Genomic DNA, 23440 nt, shown 5'->3' with positions numbered 1-23440 from the left:
CTGCTCACCAGGTCTGCCCCCTCCCCACGTGGGGTGACAGGAAGGAAGGTCACAGGTGCAACCCCAAGTGGGCTCTTGCTGGAGGAGGGTGAGTTGTAAGAGGCCCCCACCCCCTCCCCAGGGATGAGAGCTCAGAGCTCAGGGTAACTCCTTAAGGTCTTCCCCCCAAACAGCTGTGTTCTCCAAAGCCAAGTCACCTGCATAAGCTCGGGCTGGCCTGAGGCCGACCTCCCCCCCAGCCCTCCCCCTGTTGTCTGCCGGGCCCCCCTCTAGGGAGCTCCCACCTGTGCCTCCACCTGCCTTGCTTCTCCTGCAGTGAAACTGGCTAAGGAGGCTGGAGAGCCCTCGGGGGGCGCGGGGGGTTGGAGGGGTGGAGAAGCCAGGCTGCGGGGGGAGGAGGCATGGGGACTCCTTGATCTCCCCGACCCATCCTGTCTGGTGGTCTAGTAGGGTTCTGACCTCTGTTGGAGAAGCTGCAGGAGCGGCTCAGCTTCAGGGCTGGACTCGTTTGGGCTGAGCCGAAGCCTTAATCTCCCCCATGAGGTTTCCGAGGCTCCCTGCCTCACACCAGGTTTCCCTTGTTCCCTTGTTACATCACCAACCAGCAGCCACACTTCCTGAGGGACAGAACCTCCCAGAATAGACGCTACCCACAGAGCTAGAATCCCCAGGTGAGTGCCTTCTTGTAGTCCTTCCAGGGCCTGGAGCCTTCACTTTCCTAGCAGAAACACAGAGACGTTTGCGTCCTGGGATTCCAGGATTAGCCCAAGCAGCCCCTCTTGTTCTGGGAGGGACCGGCTGCTGGGCCCAGCTGGGGTTTCAGGTTAAATCTCATTCTCAAAAAAGGCCCTGTAAGAGGAAACCTTTCCTCCTTCAGGAAAACAGGGGCTTGAGGGGCTCCACTTCCTCATCCTGCCTCAACCATAGCACGCTGGCTCCACCCTTACCACCTCCCTGAAGGGCTCTGGACTTCTTGCTGCCAAGATCCCGTGCTCTTTGTGCTTGGCCCGAGCAGTAACCCAGGTGCCAGTGCTCCCTTCCTGTGGCGGCTGTCTTGGTCCTCCTCCCAGGGCCCTGGTTGTGCCCTCTTAGTCTCCTCTGCAGAAAGAACCCTCTTTCTTAACCTGACATCTCTGTTTGCTCTCCTGCACAATCTCATCTGCCTGACTTGGGCTTCCTCTACCAGGTTCACTTCTTAGTTAGGCTGGCCCACTGTCTCCTCTCCCCTCAGTCTGAGTCTCTAGCGCCAGCCTCTGTGCTGTGTTCTGGACCTTCCATCCAACTTAATACTTACCCTTAAATGTCTCCAGGCAAAAATTAATACCAGTCTTTCACAAACTAATTTAAAAAAATAGGAGAGGAGGGGACACTTCCCAATTAATTCCATGAAGACAGTATTACCCTGATACCCAAACCAGACAAAGACCTCATAAAGAAAGAAAACTATAGACCTCTATGAATATAGACACAAGAACTCAACCAAATATTAGCAAACCAAATCTAGCCACATGAGAAAATCATTATACACCATGACCAACTGTAATTTATCCCAGGAATGCAAGGTTGGTTTAACACGTGAAAATGAATCAATGTAATGTGTAAATAAAGAACAGAAACCACATGATCATCTTAATAGATGCAAAAAAAGCACTTGACAAAATCCAACACCCATTCATAAAAAAATCCCAAACTAAAACAAAATCAAAAACTCTCAGCAAAATAGGAAAGAGCGGTATTTCCTCAACATGATAACATCTGCAAAAACTCACTGCTAACATCATACTCAACGATGAGGAGACTGGATGCTTTCCCTCTAAGATCAGGAACAAGACAAGGATGTCTGCGCTCACTACTTCTACTTGACATTGTACTGGAGGTTCTAGCCAGGGCAGTTTAGGCAAGATAATGAAATAAAAGGCATCCAGGTTGGAAAGAAAGAAGTACGCTATTTCTACTTGCACACTACATGATTTTATATATGAAAAATCCCAAGGAAGACACTTAAAAAATATTAGACCTAATAAACGAGTTCAGCAAAGTTGCAGGATTTTCTGTACATGAGCAATGAACAATCTGAAAATGCAATTAAGAAAAGGGATAGGGGACTAAGAGGTAGAAACTCTTATGTATAAAATAAATAAGCTACAAGGATATATTGTACAACAGGAAATATAACCAATATTTTAAAATAACTATAAATGGAGTATGACCTTTAAAAATTGTGAATCACTATGTTGTACACCTGTAACTTATATAATATTGTACATCAACTATATCTCAATTAGAAAAAAACACCTCATTTACAGTAGCATCAAAAAGAATAAAATACCCAGGAATCAATTTAACAAAAGAAGTGCAAAACTTGAGTGCTGAAAACAAAACACTGTTGAAAGAAATTAGAAGACCTAAATAAATGGAAGGACATCCCATGTTCATGAAACAGAGGACTTAACATTGTCAAGACGGCAATAAGTATCTTCATGCAACTCAAACTGCACATGTCCCAAACGGTGCTCCACTTTTCTCCTGCACCTGCTCTCTTCCAGTGTGGCCTGTCTTTGGAATTGGTACACCCTTTGCCCACATGCTCAAGCCAGAGAGTCACTCCTGGGCCCTCCCTCCAGAAGTCTAGTACTCGAGTCCTGTTACTTCTAATTGCTGGCTTCTCTTGATGCTGTTCCCTTGTCTTTTCTTTTTTGCTGCTAACTTGCCTGGATTCCTCTAATAGCCTCCTGGTGGGTGTTCCTGCCGCCCTTTCATCTTCCAACAGCAGCCAGCAAATCTGATCCCATCCCTTCCTAGCTGAAGCTCCCAGGGACTCAGGATCCCAAAGCATCTGAGGCCTGCAGGTCCAGCCCCTGCCCACCCTGCCCTCCCCACCTCCCACAGTTCTGCACTCTGGCCTCCTAACACCCTTGCCTCACCCTGTCTTCCCACATGTCCCTCTGTTATCCAGCTAGCTGACCTCCTGCTTCAGTCACGGGAGGCCTCCTCCCTGCGGGTGCTCCTGCCATGTGCACGTGCACAGAGGGCCCATTTACTCGGTCCCCTGGCTGAGCTCAGTCTCCTTCTCTGTGAAATGTGGTTGATTCTGGTCCTTCCACATGGGGTGGCTCCATGGCTTGAATGTGATGATAACCTGGGCAGGGAAATAGCGGGCCACACTAGGTGCTGGCCATCACCGCTCGTGTTTCATTGTCTACTTCCCTAGACCATGAGCTCTGTCCATGACTGCTTCCCAGCAGTGCTGGCACATAGTAGGCACTCAAAAATGTCAGCTGAAAGACTAAACGAGGGATATGGGGCTGGTCCCGACTGCACCTTCAGAGTGTGACTTTTGCAATGCTGGGTGGGCCTCCCCCAAATCACTTCAAGGCATCTGAAACTTTTTCTAAAGACCCAAATCATTTATTTTGGTCTAACAAGAAGGAAGAGGAAGGGGTGGCTTAGGGAGCCTCTCCAGAGACACAGCCCAGGAGTGGTCTATACTTGACAACTAAAGGGGATACAGCCCCTGGGCCCAACTCCCAGTAGCAGGCAGACTGGGAGGAACTGGGAAGAGCTCAAGAAGGAGGGAAATTTCCTCTCCACCTGCCCTCTAGGGGTGCAGCCAGACAGAGCTGAGCCACAGGGAGGCCTGGTCCTCAGGTAGAGACCGCCTCAGCCCCACCACGGGTCCAGGCAGGAGCCAACGTTTCCATCCACGGCAGCCTTGGCGCCAGCTGGCCTGTGTGGTCATCGGCAGTAGGCACAGCCCCTTGTGGGTGGGACCCTTGGCGTGAGGAGGAGCATCTTTGCCAGCAGCCATACCTTTACAAAGGAGAGAACACAGCAAACGGAGGTGGGTATAGGAAGGAAATGGTGACAGTAAACACAAGCAAAACCCCCAAATATATCTAGAGATAAAAAGCCAAAATTAAATTTAAAGTGAAAGCCAGTGTTTGTGCAGTGGAGCCATCTGGAGAGAATGACTCATCGCACAGAGGACAGACGTGCTCATCTTCGGTCTCTGCCCTCACCAGTGGGCTTCGCCGCCCGTCAGCCCGCAGTGTTGACGCTGTGGGCGCGTTTTCATCAGTGTGATCCTTGGTCCACGTCCGTGGGCCTCCCCATAGGAAACGTTTCGTCCCCTCGATGAGGAGGGCGTTTGCAAGAGGCAGTGGTTCGCCCGCTCCCCAGACGTCCCCGCAGGCTGCCTAGGAGAAGTAGAAGTGGCAGAGCACTGTGAGCGATACCAAGAGGAACCCGCAGACGTCGGGCACTTTTCTCCAGTGGGACACCTCTGGCATGTCTCGGAGCTTTGTTCCTTCCAGCATGTCACGCTTCTCTGTCCCTTCAGACGTGGCACTGTGCTGTGTCCCTTCCGTGTCACCACACTCCATCTTCTGCACGACTGCCTCTTCCAGGGCGAGTCTGGGGCCTGGCAGTGGCTCCAGGCCGCAGAACACGTCCCAGGCCTTCCAGAGGCAGCTCCCGGCCTCCTCAAATACGTTTGGAACAGAGGGAGTAGGCACAGGTCAGGAGGCTAAGAGGCCACACACAGGAGGGGGGTCTTTCTAGGGCTCACATCTCAGCGGTGAGGCCAGCAGGAAGGCCAACAGACTGGCTCTAATGCGAAGAACAATCCTCAGCCGCTGCTGCAGGGCACCTCCCGCCGCCCTCAGAGACACGGGGTGGGGGGGGCTCAGGGCACGGCCTGGGCCATGCTTGCCTTGCACTGGCAGAGCCTTCAGCCGGCCCAGAACCCCGGCCGTCACGGGGCAGGCCCTCCCCGCTGGGCTCTGGAGGGCCCACCCTTCCCGTCTCCAGCACACGCCCAGCACAGCTCTGTAGGTCTAGGGCAAGTGGCTGCTCCTCTGAGGATGGAAGAAGCCCCAATTGCTCTGCTCTCCTCAGCAACCTTGGGGCGTGTCTTCTCCAGGTAGGTACCAGTCTCACGGCCTGGCCCAAAGTAAGACCCTCTGGGCCCTTGAAAGGGGAATCACTGGTGTTTTCTCCAGGAACGGGGGAAGTCTACGAATTATGGGCAAGTTTCTATTCACATCTCTGGACCAAATCAGTGAAATGTCTCACCCTGGGGCTTAAATGTCCCTCCGGTGTCTGGTAGTGCAGCCCACGCTGGCCGCTCCCAGGCCTGCTCAGGCGTGGGTCAGCACCACGGCCAGCTCCGCACACACGTGAGCGCAGCCGTCTGGGAGTGGATCCCTCTTTGATGATAAGACAAGCACACCTCGGTCCGAGAAGTGTGCGCTGTGACCTGCTCCATGTCTCATCCCCTTGGGCAGCCACCACACCAGCTGTGTGTCCTGAGGCTGAGGCAGCACCAGGGATGGCGGAACCCGTCAGCCAGTGACGGAGGGGCCTGTGTTACAGGGGAGGTGCTGCCGCCAGAGGACCCCAAAGACGCAGATATCTTCTGCGGTGCTGAGAGGTCCTGAGCGGCATATGCTGGCCCTGTCTCTCGGTCTCTCAGATGTCCGGGTCAGCACACCATCACGCAGCTGCCAGGCCCAAAAAGGTTGCTGTACATCAACGGCGACTGATCATGTAAACACAGCCTAAGGGCTGTATGACGGGAGGTGGGACAGACCAGTGGCCAAGAGCACACGCTTTGGAGTCAGACTGCCTGTGTTCAAATCCCAGCTCCACCACTGCCTGGTTATCTTTGGAGTCCGGGGCCGACTACTTAACTGTTTGGTGCCTCAGTCCCCCCATTTCTGAAATGGGGATGATAATTGTACCTGTCACACATAGGCATACTTTCCACAGTGCTTGGCACATCCCAAATGGGCAAAAAGTGTGAGCCACTGTCATCGTGGCATCCACCCACGATTGTGGACGAGGGAGAAGAGGAGCTGGGAGGTGCCCCCAGAACAAGCCCCTGGCACACGTGGCCCCCAACGGGCAGTTCCTCTGTCCCTGAGGGAGAGCAATCCTGGGAGCCCTGTACCCTCCAGGGGCGCGGGGCAGCCTGGCTCAGGAGAGGCCACTCCCCTGCCCTGCAGGTGTCAGGAGAGGGTCCCAGGCCCCTCTGGGCTCTGAACGTTCCTGGCAGGAGTGGAGAGGGGGCCCCAGAACACTGCCTCTCCCCAGGCAGGCCTTCCCTCCCTCCCTCCCCCAAACTCACAGTCCCCCCAGACTCTCTGCCCCAGACTCAGCGCTAATCTCGTTAGGCCTTTATCCCTGTTTGCGTCAGGGCCTCAAGAGGTGCAGGTCGCCCTCCCTAGGGCCCCCGCACTCCGCCTCTGACCCCATCTGCCGAGAGCTTTCCTCTGGGCCTTCTGGGGCCCCCAGGTCCGAGCCTCTCCAGGAACTCTCTCTTCTTGCCCCAGTGAAATCCGGCTGTCCTTGGCGGTGTCCCCAGGCGCCCTCTTGGGTGGGGCTGCTCCCTCCTCCTTGCAGAGGCTCCCGCCCACTTCCCAGAATCCCTCTGGGTTTGAATCCCTGTGTGAGGCTCTGTGACCCGCTGTCCCTCCCCTGTCCCCAGTGCCTCCTCCCCTCCTGCTGAGGCACAATGTGATCTGTGTGGCTCAGTGGATCCCTCCCACCCCGGCTGAAACGCTCCTAGATCACCAGACACTTGTGTTTCTCTGCCCCTCACGGACCCTTCCCTCCTCCCCCGGCACCTGCTGACGCCTCCCATCTGGATCTCTCTGGCCCGGACCGCCACACGGATGTCCGAGAAGCATCTCACCCTCGACAAACACCCACAAGGCATCTTTGGGAAAATGAAAGACGGGGCCTCTGCCTGGAAGCATTTCTGGGAGTGGAGACAGCAGGGGTGGGGGCAGGGAGCAGCACAGGCCTCTCCGCTGGCTTTGGGTCTCCCTTCTCACCTGGCTGTGCCTGCGGTGCGGGGCTCTTCCTTTGTGTGTCTTTGTCCAGATAGACCCTTTCCTCTTGGCTGTTCCATAAACTCCAACAGAGGCGGTGTAGCTGGGGGGAGAGCAGGCACATGTCACCACCCAGGACCCTGTCACGCAGGCCTTATGGTGCCACGGCTCGCAGCTGGGCACCAGGGTCTCGAGGGACTGAAAAGGGTCGTTAGACTCTAACAAGGGACAGAAGGAACGTGGGGTGGGGAAAGCAAGGCACCTGGGAACCCTGGATTTCAGTGCTGGCTCTGGTCCCGTGTGGTTGTGCGGCTGCCCAAAGGTGACCTCAGTGTCTTGGGCTGGATGGTAGGGTAGGAGGCAACATGCTCAGGGCTTCTTCCAGGAACTGAGGGTCTAGGAAGCTGTGCCCTTCAGGGTGGGAGAAGCTGCTCATCACTCCGGTCTGCTGCTTCTGGTGGATGGGCCCGCAGGGTAGACCTGGGAACTGCTTTCCTTCCAGGAGCCCCTCCTGGCTGTCAGAGATGAGCACTCACGCAGCCCAGAGGAGGCCTGACCTGGTTCACCTGGGGTACCCAGATGACCTGGTCCCTAGGCAAGCTTAGTCGCTCAAGCTCAGCAAGGCATTTACAGACGCAGCAGGGGAGCATCCCTTCCCTTCTAGTCTGTTATTTTGTTCTCTTCCTGAAAACACATACGGAGACTTTGGGAAGTAAAATCCAGCCAATTGCTGTTGCTTTTTTTTTTGCTTTTTTTCAGGGTTGGGGTCAGTAGAAGCACAAGTAAGCGAACATTTCCACCAAGTCTCTCCCGGAGCAGGTTTTAATCTATTATACCGGCTTCGGTATATTTGAATCTCAGCACCACCACCCCTCCCACTCCCCCAAACATAGCAGGGATGTGACTGAGCAGCCCCTCCAAGCCCCGCCTCTCGGACTAAGACATCAGTAATGAACCTGCTGCCGTGTCAGTGACAGAGACTGGGTTTAGCCTTGAGTTGCTTCCTGGTGATGCTGTACGTCTGCATTTGCCTTCCCCATTACACGACGAGCCCTGTGGACCAGGCCGCTGGGCAGGAAGAACATGGGATCGAGTGTGGTCCCGCTTCCTCTGGTAGCGCCCGGTGTGCAGCACATAGACACTGACCCGAAAGCATGGTTCCCCTTTGCCTCCCTCCCCTCCTCTCCAGAGCACCTGTGCTGCTGGGCAGAAAAAGCACTCAAGCACGTGGCTGCCTGAGAAGCGGGCAAGACCAAAATGTTGAGAATAAAAGAGCAGCAGAAAAGAAGTCAGACAAGTCGACCATTAAGACCCTGAGAGACAAGAGCTTGGGTCCAGCACCCACAGCTTCTCCATGTGCCGGGAGCAGGGCAGGGGACGTGTGGTGGGCGAGCTGTCCTGGGCACTCCTGGCCGTCCTCCCCACTTGCTCCATCCCAGTCCCACGGGGCTCTGTATGCGAGAGAGGAATGGGTCAAAAGGAACTACTGAGCAGAAAGGTGGCCAGAGGGGAGGCGGCCTTCCAAGTTCTCAGCTCTCACCCAGACCCCAGGGCACACGGGTCTCACAGACCCGCCTCCCTTCTGAGCTCCTCCTGCCCTCACCTCGGACACCTAGGACCCTCCCTGCTGCTCTCCGGCTCAGCCAAGCCCCTGTCCTGCTAAGTCTCCTGGCCATGCCCACGTGGGTGACGCGATGGAGTCTGGTCAGGCCCAGCCCTGCTGCTGGCTAGTTTTGGTGTCATGGACAAGTGACTTGACTTCTCTGAGCCCAGGCTTTTTATACTCCAACTGGGGTGACTGACACCTGCCTCCTGGGAGAGGGGAAGTGGCCGGGCAAGGAGAACGAGGCATGCCCAGCCACCAGCCACAGCACTGCCAGCATTACTGTCCCCCCTCCTGCTGGCTTAATCCCTTCTGGGTGGGTGGCAGCCGGGACTGCCCTGATTACATTAATTCACGCTGAGGTTAGCAACCTTAGCACTTCAAGGAAATTTTGTATTTTAAAAACCAAACTTCTCATTCTCAGTGAATACTTAATTGGAGAACTGTTGGAAAGCTTTTTAGTTTAGTTTTTAAGGCAAGGAGGTTATTTGCCTATTTATGACCCATCCGTCCCCCCAACCCCCAGCCCCCCGCCCCCCACCCCGCTTTCAAAAAGAATGCAGGAATTCAGCCACTTTTCTCCAAAGCTGGCAGAGCCAACTTGCGGTTCACAGGGACACTGGGACTGCGGTGGACCCCGGAGCATCCTCACGGCAGCACTTACATGTTTATCCGGAATCGGGTCTGTGAACAAGGAGATCCCCACGACGGTGAAAAGACTGATGGTGAAGAGGATGACGGCAAAGTAGAGGTAGTGCACGCCGCAGATGATCCGAGGGCACCTGTTGTTTGTCGAGCAGCTCCAGGCCCCGTAGGCAAACTCGGACACCATGCGGCAGAAGCCAATCAGAAGTCCACCAGTCAGCCCCCAGAAGGCACCCTGCCAAAGGAGGAGCCCCGAGAGTCGCCTGGGAGGAAGACGGGGGATGAGACAAGCCATCCTCAGCCTCACCTCCTGACCAGTCTAAACTGGTCAGCTAAACTCAGCATAACAAGGGCTTCACATGCCTTGCAGAAGCAGAGTCTTAGCAATGTGAGGAGATGACACCTTCTTGGGCTGAACACAGACCGGAGATGCGTGGACACTCTCTTAGGTCAATCAGAGAACTTAGGAAATACTGGAGACAGTTTTAAGTTAGACGGTGAAGGCACATCTCAAACATAATGTGTCCAAAGAGAACTCAGTCTTGCCTGTTGCTGCAGGGGCACCTCCATCGCCCTGGCAGCTCAGGCAGAAACCGCAGGAGACATCCCTGGCCCCTTTCCTTCCATTCTGCCCTACCACCATTCTGCCCAATCCATCAGCAAATCGTCCCATCGTCTCCACAGTGACCACCTCAATCCCGATCTACCACCTTTTCTCACACAGGTGGAATCCGTACCTGGTGTCCTGCTCACCCTCTGTCCAAGAAGCCGGAGTGATCTCTTCAAAGCATGGATTAGGGAGTGCCCTGACTCTGTTGAAGACCACCGTGGCTTCTCATGGCTGCCCTCAGAAGCAAGTCTCATCTGCTCGAGCTGACCTCACCTGGCTCCGCCCTCTCCCCTGGTCAGTCTACTCTAGCCACTAAGCATGACCTCTTCCTGCATGTCAGGCCTGCCCACCGTGCTCTCGGCCAGGCCTTTGTACTTGCCCTTCTTTCTGCTTGGTTCTCTCTCTAGATCTTGGTGTTTCTGGCTCATCCTTCAGGATTCAGGTTCGAGGTCACTTTCTTAGGAGAAATCTTCTCCCACTATCTTGGCTAATGTCCTTGTGCTCCCCCTGGCCCCAGCACCTACCTTGCTAACCTCCATGATCCTTTTTGACTTTTAAACAGCACTACACCACTCTCAGAAATCTTATCTGCTCATTGGGTATCATCCGTCTCCTCCAACTGGACAGTCCACTCTTTAAGAGTGAGGACTTCGTCTTGGTGCTTGAGCTGCATCTGGAGCCTGTCTCCGGTGTGGCTGGGTGTTGGAGGAGGTAGAGGATACAGTGTGTGGGAAGCATCTTGGAGAAAGAGCTGAAACCAAAGGCCAGGTGCGGTCCACAGGACCCATTTATTGAAGGAGGCGTGCAGAAAAGTGAAGATCTAGAAACAGATGGGCAGCAGAAGCCAGATGAGGGTGGGAGAGAAGGCCTGGAGAAGTTCTCTAGGTCAAGGAAGGTAGCCACAATATGCTGTAACCTTGGACCAGGGGTAGCTGGAGAGCCACTGACAAGATCCCCAGTTTCCCTTGGTGATAGGCCCCAGTACCGCAAGGGTGGTGACCATTGCTGGTAGGAGGCAGGTTCTGCTGACTGCCTGCTCCTCTGCCCATGCCCTTCCCAAGAGAGCACAGAGAAGAGCATCTCCAGAGCCCAGCAGCCCCCCACCCCACTCTCGGTGCTCAATTGAGTCCTGGTGAGCTAGGCAGAGCAAGAAGCACTAGCAGATTGGTCTGGAGGATTGAACACCAGACATGGGCCTGCAGGAAGCACCAGCCAGATGGAGGTGGACAAAGATATTCATGGCAAAGCAAAGAGTCCACGGGAATGAAGAGGGGCCAGAAAAGGCACGAGACAGGCAATCAGCACTGCAAGTGGTTAGCAGTGGCTGGGGCCTAGGGACTCTGTATGGAGAGGGCCAGGGCTGAGAGGCAGGCAGGAGCCAGGTCACAGAGGCACCATGCTCGGGAACTCGTGCAAGGACCAGCTGCTCAGTGCTGTTAGGAGAAACAGGTCAAGATGTGACTCAAATAATGAATGAAAATATTCTGGCAAAGTGTGCTTTCAGTCTTACTGATGAAATGATCAAACCATTAATTGGGATCTTTATTTAGTTTTAAGTGTGGCTGGAGGAGATGGTCTTCATGCAGGGAAGGTGGTAGGAGCTCATGACTGAACATCCCCCTGTGAGTTTGAAATCTCTGAGCAGGAAACATCCATGCACAGAGGCAACAGAAGCATATCTTCCTGTGGCTAGATAAGCATGCAGGAGGATCCCACACACTTTGCACCATCTATGGCGTGGTCGAAAGTGGATTACATTGCAAAGGGAAGAAAACAAATCAGAGCTTGCCTTTCCCCTGCATGCATGAGGGAGCTTGGACCAAAGCTGCCCAGGAGTAAATCATCTCTCAGAAAGCAAATGATGCAACAGTGTCAACTCCTGAAGCACAAGAGACCCTCTCAGGGCAACTTTTGCAAAGATAGGTATGATGTGAAGGCAAGCCCTCACAATGCCATGCCGTGGCCATGCCAACTCCCACCTACCTGCTCAGTGACTCTCTTGCAAAATATGGCAAGCAGGAAGATGGCAGCAATGGGCGGCGTCAGGTAACTTAAAACTGCTTGCATGTATTCAAATAGTTGTTCCCTGTGTGCCATTTGTATAGCAGGGACCCATGCAATGGAGACAGCAAGTAGGATTATAACAAAAAACCTGTAAGTTAAACCAAAAGTCAATGGCAATTTTATGAGTTTCTTACCTGCCAATAAAATATCTACAAACCATAAACTATTAGCTGGTTTTAATTATTCCTTAGGTTAAATTCAGGTGCCCATTCATAAGTGTGGCAGAGGAGATAGCCATACCCCTAAACACTAATAGGACCATAGGGCTGCAGGCAAAAACCCTTCAACTTCTGGACAAATAAAACTGAGGGTCCATTTGCCTGTTACTGGATCATGGGTAGATTTTCATCACATTTGGAGACTGTGTTGGGATGGTCGTGCTTAAAATATATAATACCTGGAAAATATTAATTTCTTCAGGGGTAACACATTTCTAAAGATTTCAGATGGATTAGTACGGCACCTGATTTTAAAGATTTGCGTAAAGTCCCTTTAAACCCTTGGTTGTGCGTGTGGGGAAGAATTGCCAAATAGTCCACCAACAAGCAACTGTTGGAAGGCAGAAAAAGCTGAGCAAAGATTTCATTGCCTGCCTATAGCAGGGGAGACAGAAATTGGAGTTTGAATCTCATCAAGTTAGAGGGGCTAGGTAACCACCTCAGGCTTTTCACTGAAACCCCTGAATGTCCATGCCTTAGAAGCAGAGACTATTTCCCAGGACTAAGAACTTGCTATAAGACTAGAGCAAAACTGAAACAGAGTCACCCTAACAAAGTATAAAAACCAGGCCTCCACAACTTTAAGGGGATCAACTAGTAATTTACCTGCATGCTTGAACAAAAACCAATATTCTTCAGAGGAACATGATCCAGAATTTCTATAATGTATTATCTACAATGTTCAATATATAATAAAATTTTCTAGGCATGTGGAGAAGAAAATGTAACCCACAGTCAAGAAAAAAGCAATCAATAGAAACTGACCCCAAGATGGCTCAGATATTAAAATGAGCAGACAAGGACTTCAAAGCAGCTACTGTAGTTATGTTAAAGGACTTAAAGGAAATTATAGTTATAAGTGAACAGATGCGAAATCATGACAGAAAACTGGATACTAGAAAAAATTTAAAAAGGAACCAAATAGAAATTCCAGAACTGAAATTCTGGTTCAAAATATGAAATGAAAAATTCACAGGTTGGCTTTAACAGTAGCTTGGAAATGGCAGGAGAAAGGGCCAATAAACCTAAAGGGAGATTGATAGAACTCTAAACTGAAGAACACAGAGAAAAATTTTTTTAAATAAACAGAGCCTCAATGATCTGCGGAACAACATCAAAAGAGCTATTTCGATGGGTATTGAATTCCAGGTAGGCAGTTTTTCTAGCACTTGAAGATGTCACTCCACTGCCTCCTGGCTTTTACAGTTTCTGTTGAAACTTCTACTATCAGTCTCTCTGTTGCTCTTTTGAAGGTGATGTGATTTACTTTCTTCTGGCTGCTCTAAAGATCTTCTCTATCTCCAGACTCCAGCAGTTTCACTATCATGTGGCCTGGGTATGGTCTCTTTTGTATTTATCCTGCCTGCGATTTGTGGAATTTCTTGAATCTCTGGATAGCCATCCAGATATTTGGAACATTCTCGGCCATTGTCTTCTCAAAATTGCTTCTACAGTTACATATATATATATATGTGTGTGTGTGTGTGTGTGTGTGTATATATATATATATATATATAAATGTGTGTGTATATATATATAATTTCCAATTACATATATATTATTCTTCTGCGTTCCACGTGTATCTTCCTTTTCTCCTGTGTGCTTTAGTTTGGATATTGTTGACTAATCCATTTCCAAGCCACTAACAGTGTCTTCTGCTACAGCCAATCAGTTGCTAACAAATCCATTGAGTTCTTAATTTCAGATATTTATTTTTCAATTCTAGACCTTCTTATTTTTATAAATTCTAATTCTCTGGAAAAATTCCTAATTCTTTTCATCTATTTTATAAACCTTTCCCTCTATTTTCTTGTACCTATTAATCAAGGTTATTTCAAAGTCCTTGTCTGCTAACTTCACCTGTGGGTTTACTTTTTTTTTTTTTAACATCTTTATTGGAGTATAATTGCTTTACAATGTTGTGTTAGCTTCTGCTGTGTAACAAAGTGAATCAGCTATATGTATACATATATCCCCATATCCCCTCCCTCTTGCACCTCCCTCCTACCCTCCCTATCCCACCCCTCTAGGTGGTCACAAAGCACCAGGCTGATCTCCCTGTGCCATGCAGCTGCTTCCCACTAGCTATCTATTTTACATTTGGTAGTGTGTGTACGTCAGTGCTACTCTCTCACTTCGTCCCAGCTCACCCTTCCCCCTCCCCGTGTCCTCAAGTCCATTCTCTACATCTGCGTCTTTATTCCTGTTCTGCCCCTAGGTTAATCAGAACCATTTTTTTTTAAGATTCTATATATATGTGTTAGCATATGATATTTGTTTTTCTCTTTCTGACTTACTTCACTCTGTATGACAGACTCTAGGTCCATCCACCTCACTACAAATAACTGTTTTGTTTCTTTTTATGGCTGAGTAATATTCCATTGTATATATATGTGCCACATCTTCTTCATCCATTCATCTGTTCATGGACACTTAGGTTGCTTCCATGTCCTGGCTATTTAAATAGTGCTGCAATGAACATTGTGGTACACATCCCGTTTTGAATTATGGTTTTCTCTGGGTATATGCACAATAGTGGGATTGCTGGGTCATATGGTAGTTCTATTTTTAGTTTTTTAAGGAACCTCCATACTGTTTTCCATAGTGGCTGTATCAATTTACATTCCCACCAACAATGCAAGAGGGTTCCCTTTTCTCCACACCCTCTCCATCATTTATTGTTTGTAGATTTTTTGATGATGGCCATTCTGACCAGTGTGAGGTGATACTTCATTGTAGTTTTGATTTGCATTTCTCTAATGATTAGTGATGTTGAGCATCCTTCCATGTGTTTGTTGGCAATCTGTATATCTTCTTTGGAGAAATATCTATTTAGGTCTACTTATATATACATTTTATTTTACACATATATTAGTATAAATATAGTGGTAAGGGGGGACATTCTTGCCTTGTTCCTTTCTAGTTCCATTAGGCATGACTTGGCTTTTAGGGTGATACGGATATGTTTTGTCATGTTGAAAGGTACCCAGTTTACCAAATACCTTTTCATTGTCTGAATAGATATATATGATTTTTCTCTTTGATCTATTAATATGGTGAGTAATGTTACTACATTTCCTAATATTGAACCATCCTTGTATTTCTGGAAAACAATCACAGTTGGTAATGAGATGTCATTCTTTTAACATTTTTTTAGTATATTGTTGGATTTGTGTCTAATATTTTATTTACAAGTTTTGCATTGGTATTTAAAAGTGAGATGAGTCTTTAGTTTTAATTTTTTCCTGTGCTGTATTTGTTCAGTTTTGGCATCAATATCTTGAGCTTTATGAAATGAATTTAAGTCTTCCTCTTTTTCCCCTATGTTCTATAAAAATTTAAATAAAACTGGTACTTGTTTCTTAAAGTTTCTCAGAAAAGTGCTTTTTAAACAATGGAATGCTAATCAAAATGTAACAGCAAACTCAATTTGCAGGGGTTAGACAGATAAGACAGTGAGCAGTATGTACCTTGCTACGGGATGAAGGAGGCATTTGAGGTGTAACGTAGGCCAAGTTCAAAGTGTGTGGGCTGGAAGTGGTCCCCGGACAGCCAGTGTGAAACCCTACAGAATGACGATGAGGCCCACGTTTACACATTCATACCCCCTGCCTTATGCCTAGCATGTGAGGCCTCCTGGTTAATGGAATGGCCCTGAGCTGGATGAGATTCGCTTACCATGTGACCTCAGGTAGACCAACTCCCTTCTCTGAGCCACTCCCCCCATTTGTACAGTGAGAATAAGAACTAAAACTTACCTTTAAAGGTTGTCATGAGGACTGAAAGAGAAAATGAAATAATGTAGATACACTTCCTCACAAGGACTAGTTTGGGGGGTACACTAATATGTACCCGTTATCATTGTGATTATTACTTAATTTTTTCCCAAATGGAAACAATTTTCTTTGTGATTATAAAAGCAATACAGGACACCATACTGGTGGCGCAGTGGTTAAGAATCTGCCTGCTAGTGAAGGGGACATGGGTTCAAACCCTGTTCCAGGAAGATCCCACATGCCGTGGAGCAACTAAGCCCACGTGCCACAACTACTGAGCCTGTGCTCTAGAACCTGTGAGCCACAACTACTGAGCCCGCGCGCCTAGAGTCTGTGCTCCACAACAAGAGAAGCCACCACAATGAGAAGCCTGCGCACCGCAATGAAGAGTAGCCCCTGCTCGCCACAACTAGAGAAAGTCCATGCGTAGCAACGAAGACCCAACGCAGCCAAAAATAAATAAATTTATAAAAAAAAATAAATAAATAAAAGCAATACATCTTCACTGCAAAACTGCAACAAACAAAACACCACCATGCTGTATATAAACAAGATAACTCTATATGCAGCATTAGAGCCTACATTTTTCACATAATGACATTTGTGGGCATCAATTCATTGATGGCAGTAACTCATGCGATTAGAGGAATCCTTCACTTTCCTGTTAGCATGAGTTCCTTTTCAGTGGCCATCGGCCGTATCTGGGTGTAGATGTCCATTGTGAACACAGCACTGGCACCGCTGAAAACAGAAGTCAGGGAGGACATGAGAGAGGCCCAGAGTGCGGACACCATCAAGCCTCGAACGCCTGGAAGAAAAGGAACACTTCCTGGGCCTCCAGCTCTCTGGCTGTGCCAGGAGATGCCTTAGGCCTCCTGAGGAACATTTCCACATAGTAAATTTTGTTCGGAGTGGCAGTCCATCTAAGATAGATCAGTGCATTATAGCTGCCCTTGCTCTGTGACGAGCCTTGCTAGCTGGCCGCTGTGTCTTCATATAATAATGGGAGTGCTTACTCTGGGCTGGAGCACCTCTTCAGGCATCAGCCTGACGATCCCCCTACAGCCCTGTGAGAAGGACACCAGGGCTGTCCCCTTTTACAGATGATGTGGCTCCTTGTGCCTCAGTGTCCCCATCTGTAAGGAGGGTATAAAAGTACCTACTGCACAGACTGTTGTTAAGATTAAGATACAGTAAGAAGATGGGTTAACACAATGCCCAACACAGAGCAAGCTCTCAACAAGTGTTACCTATAAACGTAACAGTCTAGGCTTCTGACCTGCAAGGCCACTGGGCGGCAGTGGCTTTGCTGAGAGATTCCCATGCGTAGTTGGGAGAGCCCGAGGGTAACAGGGCTCGCACAGGAGGCCCCACTGTATTCAGTAGGTACGCAGGCCAGGCCAAGACTAGAGTTCTTGGATTGGCCTGGCTTCAAGTGCCCCACGGCCCTGGGCTGCAGCACTGGGTGCTGGGCGACCCCCTTCCTGAACTGTGGGATGGTCGGTGCTTCCCTCAGTTGGGCTCTATCTACATTGTATTTTATGGGAATGTCTCAACATTGCTAGCCTATTTATCCTCAGAGCTAATACGGAATTTAAAAAGACTGTACTGTTTGTTTGCCCGTTTCCCTGGGATGTGGGGAAGTGGGTGAGACGAAAGCCACGCCCCTGCCTGTCCCACTGGACTGAACTCCTTGAGAGCAGGATGCGGTCTCGCTCCCCTCTTTGTCCCCACAGACTAGAACAACGCCGAGCGCCCATCTGCGGCAGCGAGGAGCAGAGGCGTGGGTTCTGCAGGGAGGGGACCAGGCAAAGGGCGAGCAGAGGCTGGGCCTGAGTGCGTGCCCGAGAGAGAAAGAGAAAGAAAGAGAGAGAGAGAAAAAGAGAGAGAGAGAGAGAGAGAGAAAGGAAGAGGAGGCCGCAAGGCTCCCGGGACGCCGAGGGCGCCTCCCACAGCCTACGCTTCCACCGGGGCCCTCACTCCTGACCGTCCACTCACAGCCCTGGACGGCAGCTCCACTTCTTACCACTGGGCAGCAGCTCCACCACCAGCACAGGGTAGGTGAGGGGGCTGCAGCCAGTTCTGGCGCCACAGGACTTTTCACACTCTGAAGGCACAACACACGCCACTCTATCTGCAAAGAGAGACAAGGGTCACACCAGGATGTGGCCCCTGAGCACTAAAATCTGAGGTCAGGGAAAGGGAAGCAAATTAGGAACCGTGTGTGGATGGCAGATTCTTGGTCTCCAATTCGTGACCCCACACGTGCGTCAGGAGCTGGGGGTCAGGCCCCGGGAGTCAGCGGGTCAGTGCTTCTGCCAGTTCTCTGCTTGACCCAAAGCAAGTCCTGTGACCTCGACAAGCCTTTCAATGATCCCAGCCAGGTGTCAGGAAAGCAAACGATGATTCATCCACACACGGATGGGTGGGCCACTCATGACCTTACTCCCTTAGCCCCGTAGGGGTGTTATTTCAGAGTATTTGGGGAGAAATTTGGACAAAGGGAAGTAAAGGAGGGAATGTGATAGGCCTTCAAGAACTTACATAACAGATAAAAACTTACCATCTGAGAAAAAACCAAAACAACGAATCAACGTAGACTAGGAAGAGGCAGGAAGGGCCTGGGTTTAAGTGGAGAGCAAGGGGTTTCACTGGGGACATCAGGAAAACTAAGGAGGGCAGCTTTTCCTCTGCCTGCTCTCCCTCCCCCTGCCCTGCGAGCAGGCCCTCAATCTCCTTCGGCATGGTTTGGGAGGGGCCCAGGGGCCACCTGGCCATTCTGGAAACACCTTCCCCTTGGCCACAATGACTGGTCCCTGTCACCCAAGGGAGCTCATGGGACTCCCCTGGGATTTCTGCTGGGAGAGCGAAAAGGGAAACACTCTTTCTGGGGGTTGTTGGGCTGGAGGGTGGAAGGCTGGTGCTGCTGGTGGTCATCTGCCATCAGACAGACTGCGAGGACACCAGCTCGGAGGAAAGAGGAGCTAAAAGTGCACGTCATTTTCAATCAAGAGCCCCAACTAATACAGTGGCCCCCAAGGAAAACCTGACTGGCAGAATCACACCTTGTGGGTGTCTGGCCCCCGGCTCTGGCCACGGGAGAGACCCAGAATCTAGCACCAGGAGCGTTCAGGTTACTGGAAAGGTATATTCTCCCAGGAATGTGGGCAGGTGTGGAGTTTTGTGCTAAACTGCTCTCTATGAGTGTGTATAAACAGTCTGTGAGTCTGGCCATTTCTGAGGATGGGGGACAAGTGGTCCCAGGCCCCTCCCCACCCCGACAGCTCTCCCAAGGGCAGCCCACCAACTCTATTCACCTGGTGGTCAGAAGCTGGGGGCGTGTGGCTTCCTGAGGCCCGCTCTTCTCGGTCCTCCCTCAGCCACTTCTAGAGGCCAAGAGACATGTGGTTTCGCCCAGCCTTCCTCCTCAGTGGGTGGGGTGGTCTGTGAGGTGAAGTGGGGCTGGGGAGGTAGGGCTGCCAACCCCAGGGGACTCTGGGGCCCTAGAGAGCACAGAGGCCTATTTTCTAACCTACGAGGAGGCACCACCTAAGAGACCCCAGAAAGAGCTGCCTGACAGCCAAAGGCCAAATCTGGGATGTTGGAACGGAGTGCTCTTCTCTGTTGAAACTGGAAAGGGATCAGGATTAAAAAAGAGGCAGACTGAAGGATGGATTAGGGTTACAGACGTCTATTGCACATGTTGCTTCGCAATAAAAAGTGCTTCACTCTCTGCTTGACCTTGTCAAGCACTGAGGCAGAAGACTCCGTGGAAGCCGCCTGCTTTGCCCATGTGGCTGCACCATCTGAGTATGTGCTCCATAAAGGTTTAATGAATAAACAAATCTGGTACCGAGAGGCAGTACACCTAGTAAAACGAGGCTGAAACGGGGATGAGGGACATCCACGAAATTATGACAGCTCATTAAGTGCAGCAGGGATGTTCTCATAGCACTTAACAGAAAGAACGTGGGCCTCAGGGCTAGACCCGCTTTGGGGGTTCCATCGACGTGCCACACCTGGGGCTGTGAGAGCAGTGACGGCATTGGTCACATCCGAGCACGATGCCTGGCACCCAGGAGTGCCCGCAGGACAGTGCCTGCAGTGCAGGGGGAACAGCTGACCTCCCCATGGACCATGCCTCAACGCCACGCAGAGACCGGCCACTGCAGGGAGCGTCGGCTGGCTCATCCCCGCCTGAACTTTTCTCTCTGCAATTCCTCTCTTGCCACCTACATCCACGGTCCCTGCCAGACTTCTGCTCAGCCACATCCCTAATCTAAATCCATGAGCTCCCAAGAAAGCAATCTGGGGCACTTCAACCCCAGCAGTCTCCCCAGCGGGAGACCTGATAACCTATTCTCCCTAGATGTAGATGCCTAAGAGAGGAGAAGAAGATCAGTGTGAACACAGCAGAGCAAGAATTACCTGTGTACAGGACGCGGCTGATCATCCCCGGCATCACTATGCTGAACATGGGCAGCAGCTTCAGGTACCCACACAAGACACAGCCGCCTTTCACATGAGACATGTTCTTCCCTGCCAGGCAGCCCTGGACAAAAATCTGCCGAGGAAACACAGGTCGGGGGGCGGGGGTGGCTTTCTCAGAGGGTATCAAGCCCGGGCTGCCTCGGCACAGATAGGACAACTGTGACCTGCAGTAGCCGTAGGGTGTGCCCACTGCTCACCCCGATCACCCAGGTGTCTCCGGGCATGCAGGGCCAGAGGAGGCATGTGTGACTGATGCACACGTTTTGCTCAGTGCACAGCTACCAGAGGGGAGGAGCGTGGCCTGACCTTGGCCTCATTGCTAGCACTGCACACCAATCACAGCAGCACAGTGCTTACAAGCTGTCCCCTGGCAAGGACGAGACTCCCTTCTAGAGGCCACAGACCGTCTCTGCCCTTGTGACATCAATCCAAGCACAGGTTGGTCCCCAGTAACAAATGAGTGTTTAGAACTGGGACCAGCTTCACTTGTCCAAGTGGAAATGAACCAGTGTAGACCTTAACATGCAAAGTCTCCTGGGAGATGCTTCACACCCCCTTTCATTGTGCTCCTGCTGTAAGAGGCGGTGTGCACTCAGCCCGAGCAGAGTGGTATAGCGGGCAGATGGAGAAGCACTTAAGAAAGAACATAAAGACATGGTCCAGTGCATCAAGACAATGCAGTACTCTGTATGCATTACAATTACGTTCTCAAAGAATATTTAAATAATGTGAAAAAATGCTCATAGTGTGACAGTAACAAAAAGGCACGGGATACAATAGCACACACACCTCGGCTCTATACCTAGAAAAAGTCCACAGGAATAAACCAACATGACAATAGAGGTTAATCCTGGGATAGTAGGATTGACAGGTAAGATTTTCATGTTCTTCTTTAATGCTTTCTTTCTTTCCCAAATGCATTGTTTATTAATAGGAGGAAGAACCCCAAAGTGGTCCTGCCTCGTGTAAGCAGGCACTGCTTCTCAGTGGGCCTGTGGGCATCCTGCTGACAGCCTCTAGGTGCCTGGGGGCCTCTGCTGAGCAGGCGGGCAGCCAGGCTGCACTTCCTGGTCTTTGCTTAGCCCTCCACACGGAAGACATGGTCTCTACGGGAGCGGACGAAGGAACAGGGCCAGAGCAGAAGCCAACTCTCATTCTGAGGACAGGACAGTCATAGGGGTATGAAATCATTCCACGCAGAAAGCCCTAAGCACTTTTGTAGGTTGTCATATATTACAAAGCGGGGCAAGGGACGAATTCTTGTTTAAAAATGGTAGTGGGCCAAAGGAAAACAATTTTCCTTTGTTCAGTTTGTCTCTTTTTTAATTAAAATTTTTTCTTAAATCATTCTCTTTACTAGTTAGGAAGTTAGAGATTCTACTTCTATGCTTTTAATAATTACCCTTAAAATTTTAACATGGATACAACTTCAGGTCTAAAGTAAATCAGTATCTGTGCCCTTCTGAACAATTTAAGGTCCACAGACAGATTTAACTCTAATTATGGTCCGACATTTTAGCTCTGTCCTGTGTTACTTCCTGTGTGCAGAATTATGGTGATTTTCAGCCAATGCTTCAGATCTGTGCACGTGCCGGCCGGCTTCTCTAACTGTCCCTCCTGCTCACCAGGACCTCCTTTTTCTTTATGCACGTCATTCAGTCTCTAGGGAAGGTTATGCCTTTATTTTGCCCTTGCTACTGAGTAATACTTAGCTGGGCACGTAATTGAAAGTGGACATTTTCCTCAGTACTTTGAAAAGTTTACTCCTCTCCCTCGGGTTACACTGCTGCCGCTGAGCAGTCTGTTGGGGGTGTACCTGTCTTCTTTTACAAGGGATCTTTTCTCTCAGGTGGCTTTCAGTCTCCTCCTCGTCTTTCATGCTCTGAAACTTCATCACGAGGTGACTTTGTGTAGATTTGCTTGGGATTCACTGTGATTCCTGAATCTGATGAGTCTTGTTCTTTCAACAGCTGTAAAAATTCTCAGCCACTTTCTCTTCAAATATTGCTTCTCCCCTTTTCTCCTGGAACTCCAATAGGATGTATTTTAATCCTGTCTTCCATGTCACTTTGTCTCTCTTTCACACTTTCCATTTTTGTGCTTTCTGGGCAATTTCTTCAGTTCTCTCTTCTAGGTTACTGCTTTTTTCCTTCAGCTATGTTTAATCTGTTATTCTAACAGTTACTCAGTTTTACATTTCAATAAGAATATTTTTCATTTCCAGAAGTTTGAGTTTGAAATCTAACTGATCATTTCTGATGGAAGGGCTTCTTGGTTGTGGTGGTTTGATTCCACCCTGTTTTCTAATTTTTACAGAAAGACTTTTCTTGTCATTGACATAAAGCAGCATAATTAGACACATAATAAGCAGAGGGGAAGAATACAAATAACAACACCGTGGCTGCATTACAGATCACGTCCATGTGCTGGACTCTGGGCCTCATCTTGTTTCCCGGTCTTCCGCTCAGCACATGTTAAAGCTCCATCAGTGCCACTCCTTTTACGGTGACTCCACGGCTTCTCACGGCTGCACAGAAGCCCTCAGTGGTATCCCCCACTCCCACCCCACCCCCATCTCATCCACCCACCTCAGTACCTGGCACAATCAACACTGTGATCAAGGCCTCACACATGGTCCCTTATGAACTTGGATGAGGATTTTTGGGTAGTTTCTGAGGAACGTCACCAATTGGTCACAGAGTACAATATATTTGACTTTATTCAGCATTGCCAGATCACCCTCCAGAACACATGTCCTGTTTGCACTCTCACCAGAAATGCAAGAGGATTCCTAAACATCCGTGTCCTCCTCAACACTTGACATCATCCAGCTTTCTAATTTTTGCCAGTCTCATTGTGGTTTTAAATTGCACTTCCCTGATAACACTGGGTTATATGCTTGTTAGCATTTACGTTTGTTTGCATTTCCTTTTCTACAAATTGCCTCTCGTTATCTTTTGCCCGCATGGCTATTGGAGCTCCTTTTTCTTGTGGATTTGCTATTAGTCTCCTGTTCATCATAAACATTCTGATATTCTTCTCTAGCCCATCATCCATCAACTTTGTCTAGAGTGTCTTTGTTAAAAAGGCCTTATTTGTAATGTGATTAAACCGATATGATTTACACTCCTCCCAACTCAGAAGTATTCACTAGCGTTACCTCCCCTTATTGTAGTACAGGTTTACTTTCCACATTTAAG

General features: G+C 49.9%; 1 protein-coding gene across 1 annotated transcript in view; it reads right to left on the bottom strand.

Moving 5' to 3' along the window:
- Positions 1-4196: 4196 nt before the first annotated feature.
- The window catches only part of LOC118880079 (sodium/glucose cotransporter 1-like), a 79205-nt gene continuing 59961 nt past the window's right edge, over positions 4197-23440 (bottom strand). Inside the window, 8 exon segments of the mRNA XM_036823434.1 lie at positions 4197-4481; positions 5831-5919; positions 6837-6936; positions 9101-9316; positions 11675-11843; positions 16407-16557; positions 17776-17883; positions 20178-20313. Of these exon segments, the coding sequence (XP_036679329.1) occupies positions 4197-4481; positions 5831-5919; positions 6837-6936; positions 9101-9316; positions 11675-11843; positions 16407-16557; positions 17776-17883; positions 20178-20313 (1254 nt within the window).

This window comes from Balaenoptera musculus, chromosome 14 (assembly GCF_009873245.2).
Source record: "Balaenoptera musculus isolate JJ_BM4_2016_0621 chromosome 14, mBalMus1.pri.v3, whole genome shotgun sequence".
NCBI lineage: Eukaryota > Metazoa > Chordata > Mammalia > Artiodactyla > Balaenopteridae > Balaenoptera > Balaenoptera musculus.
Note: the sequence above shows the minus strand (reverse complement) of the source record. Positions and strands in the feature narration are given on the sequence as shown.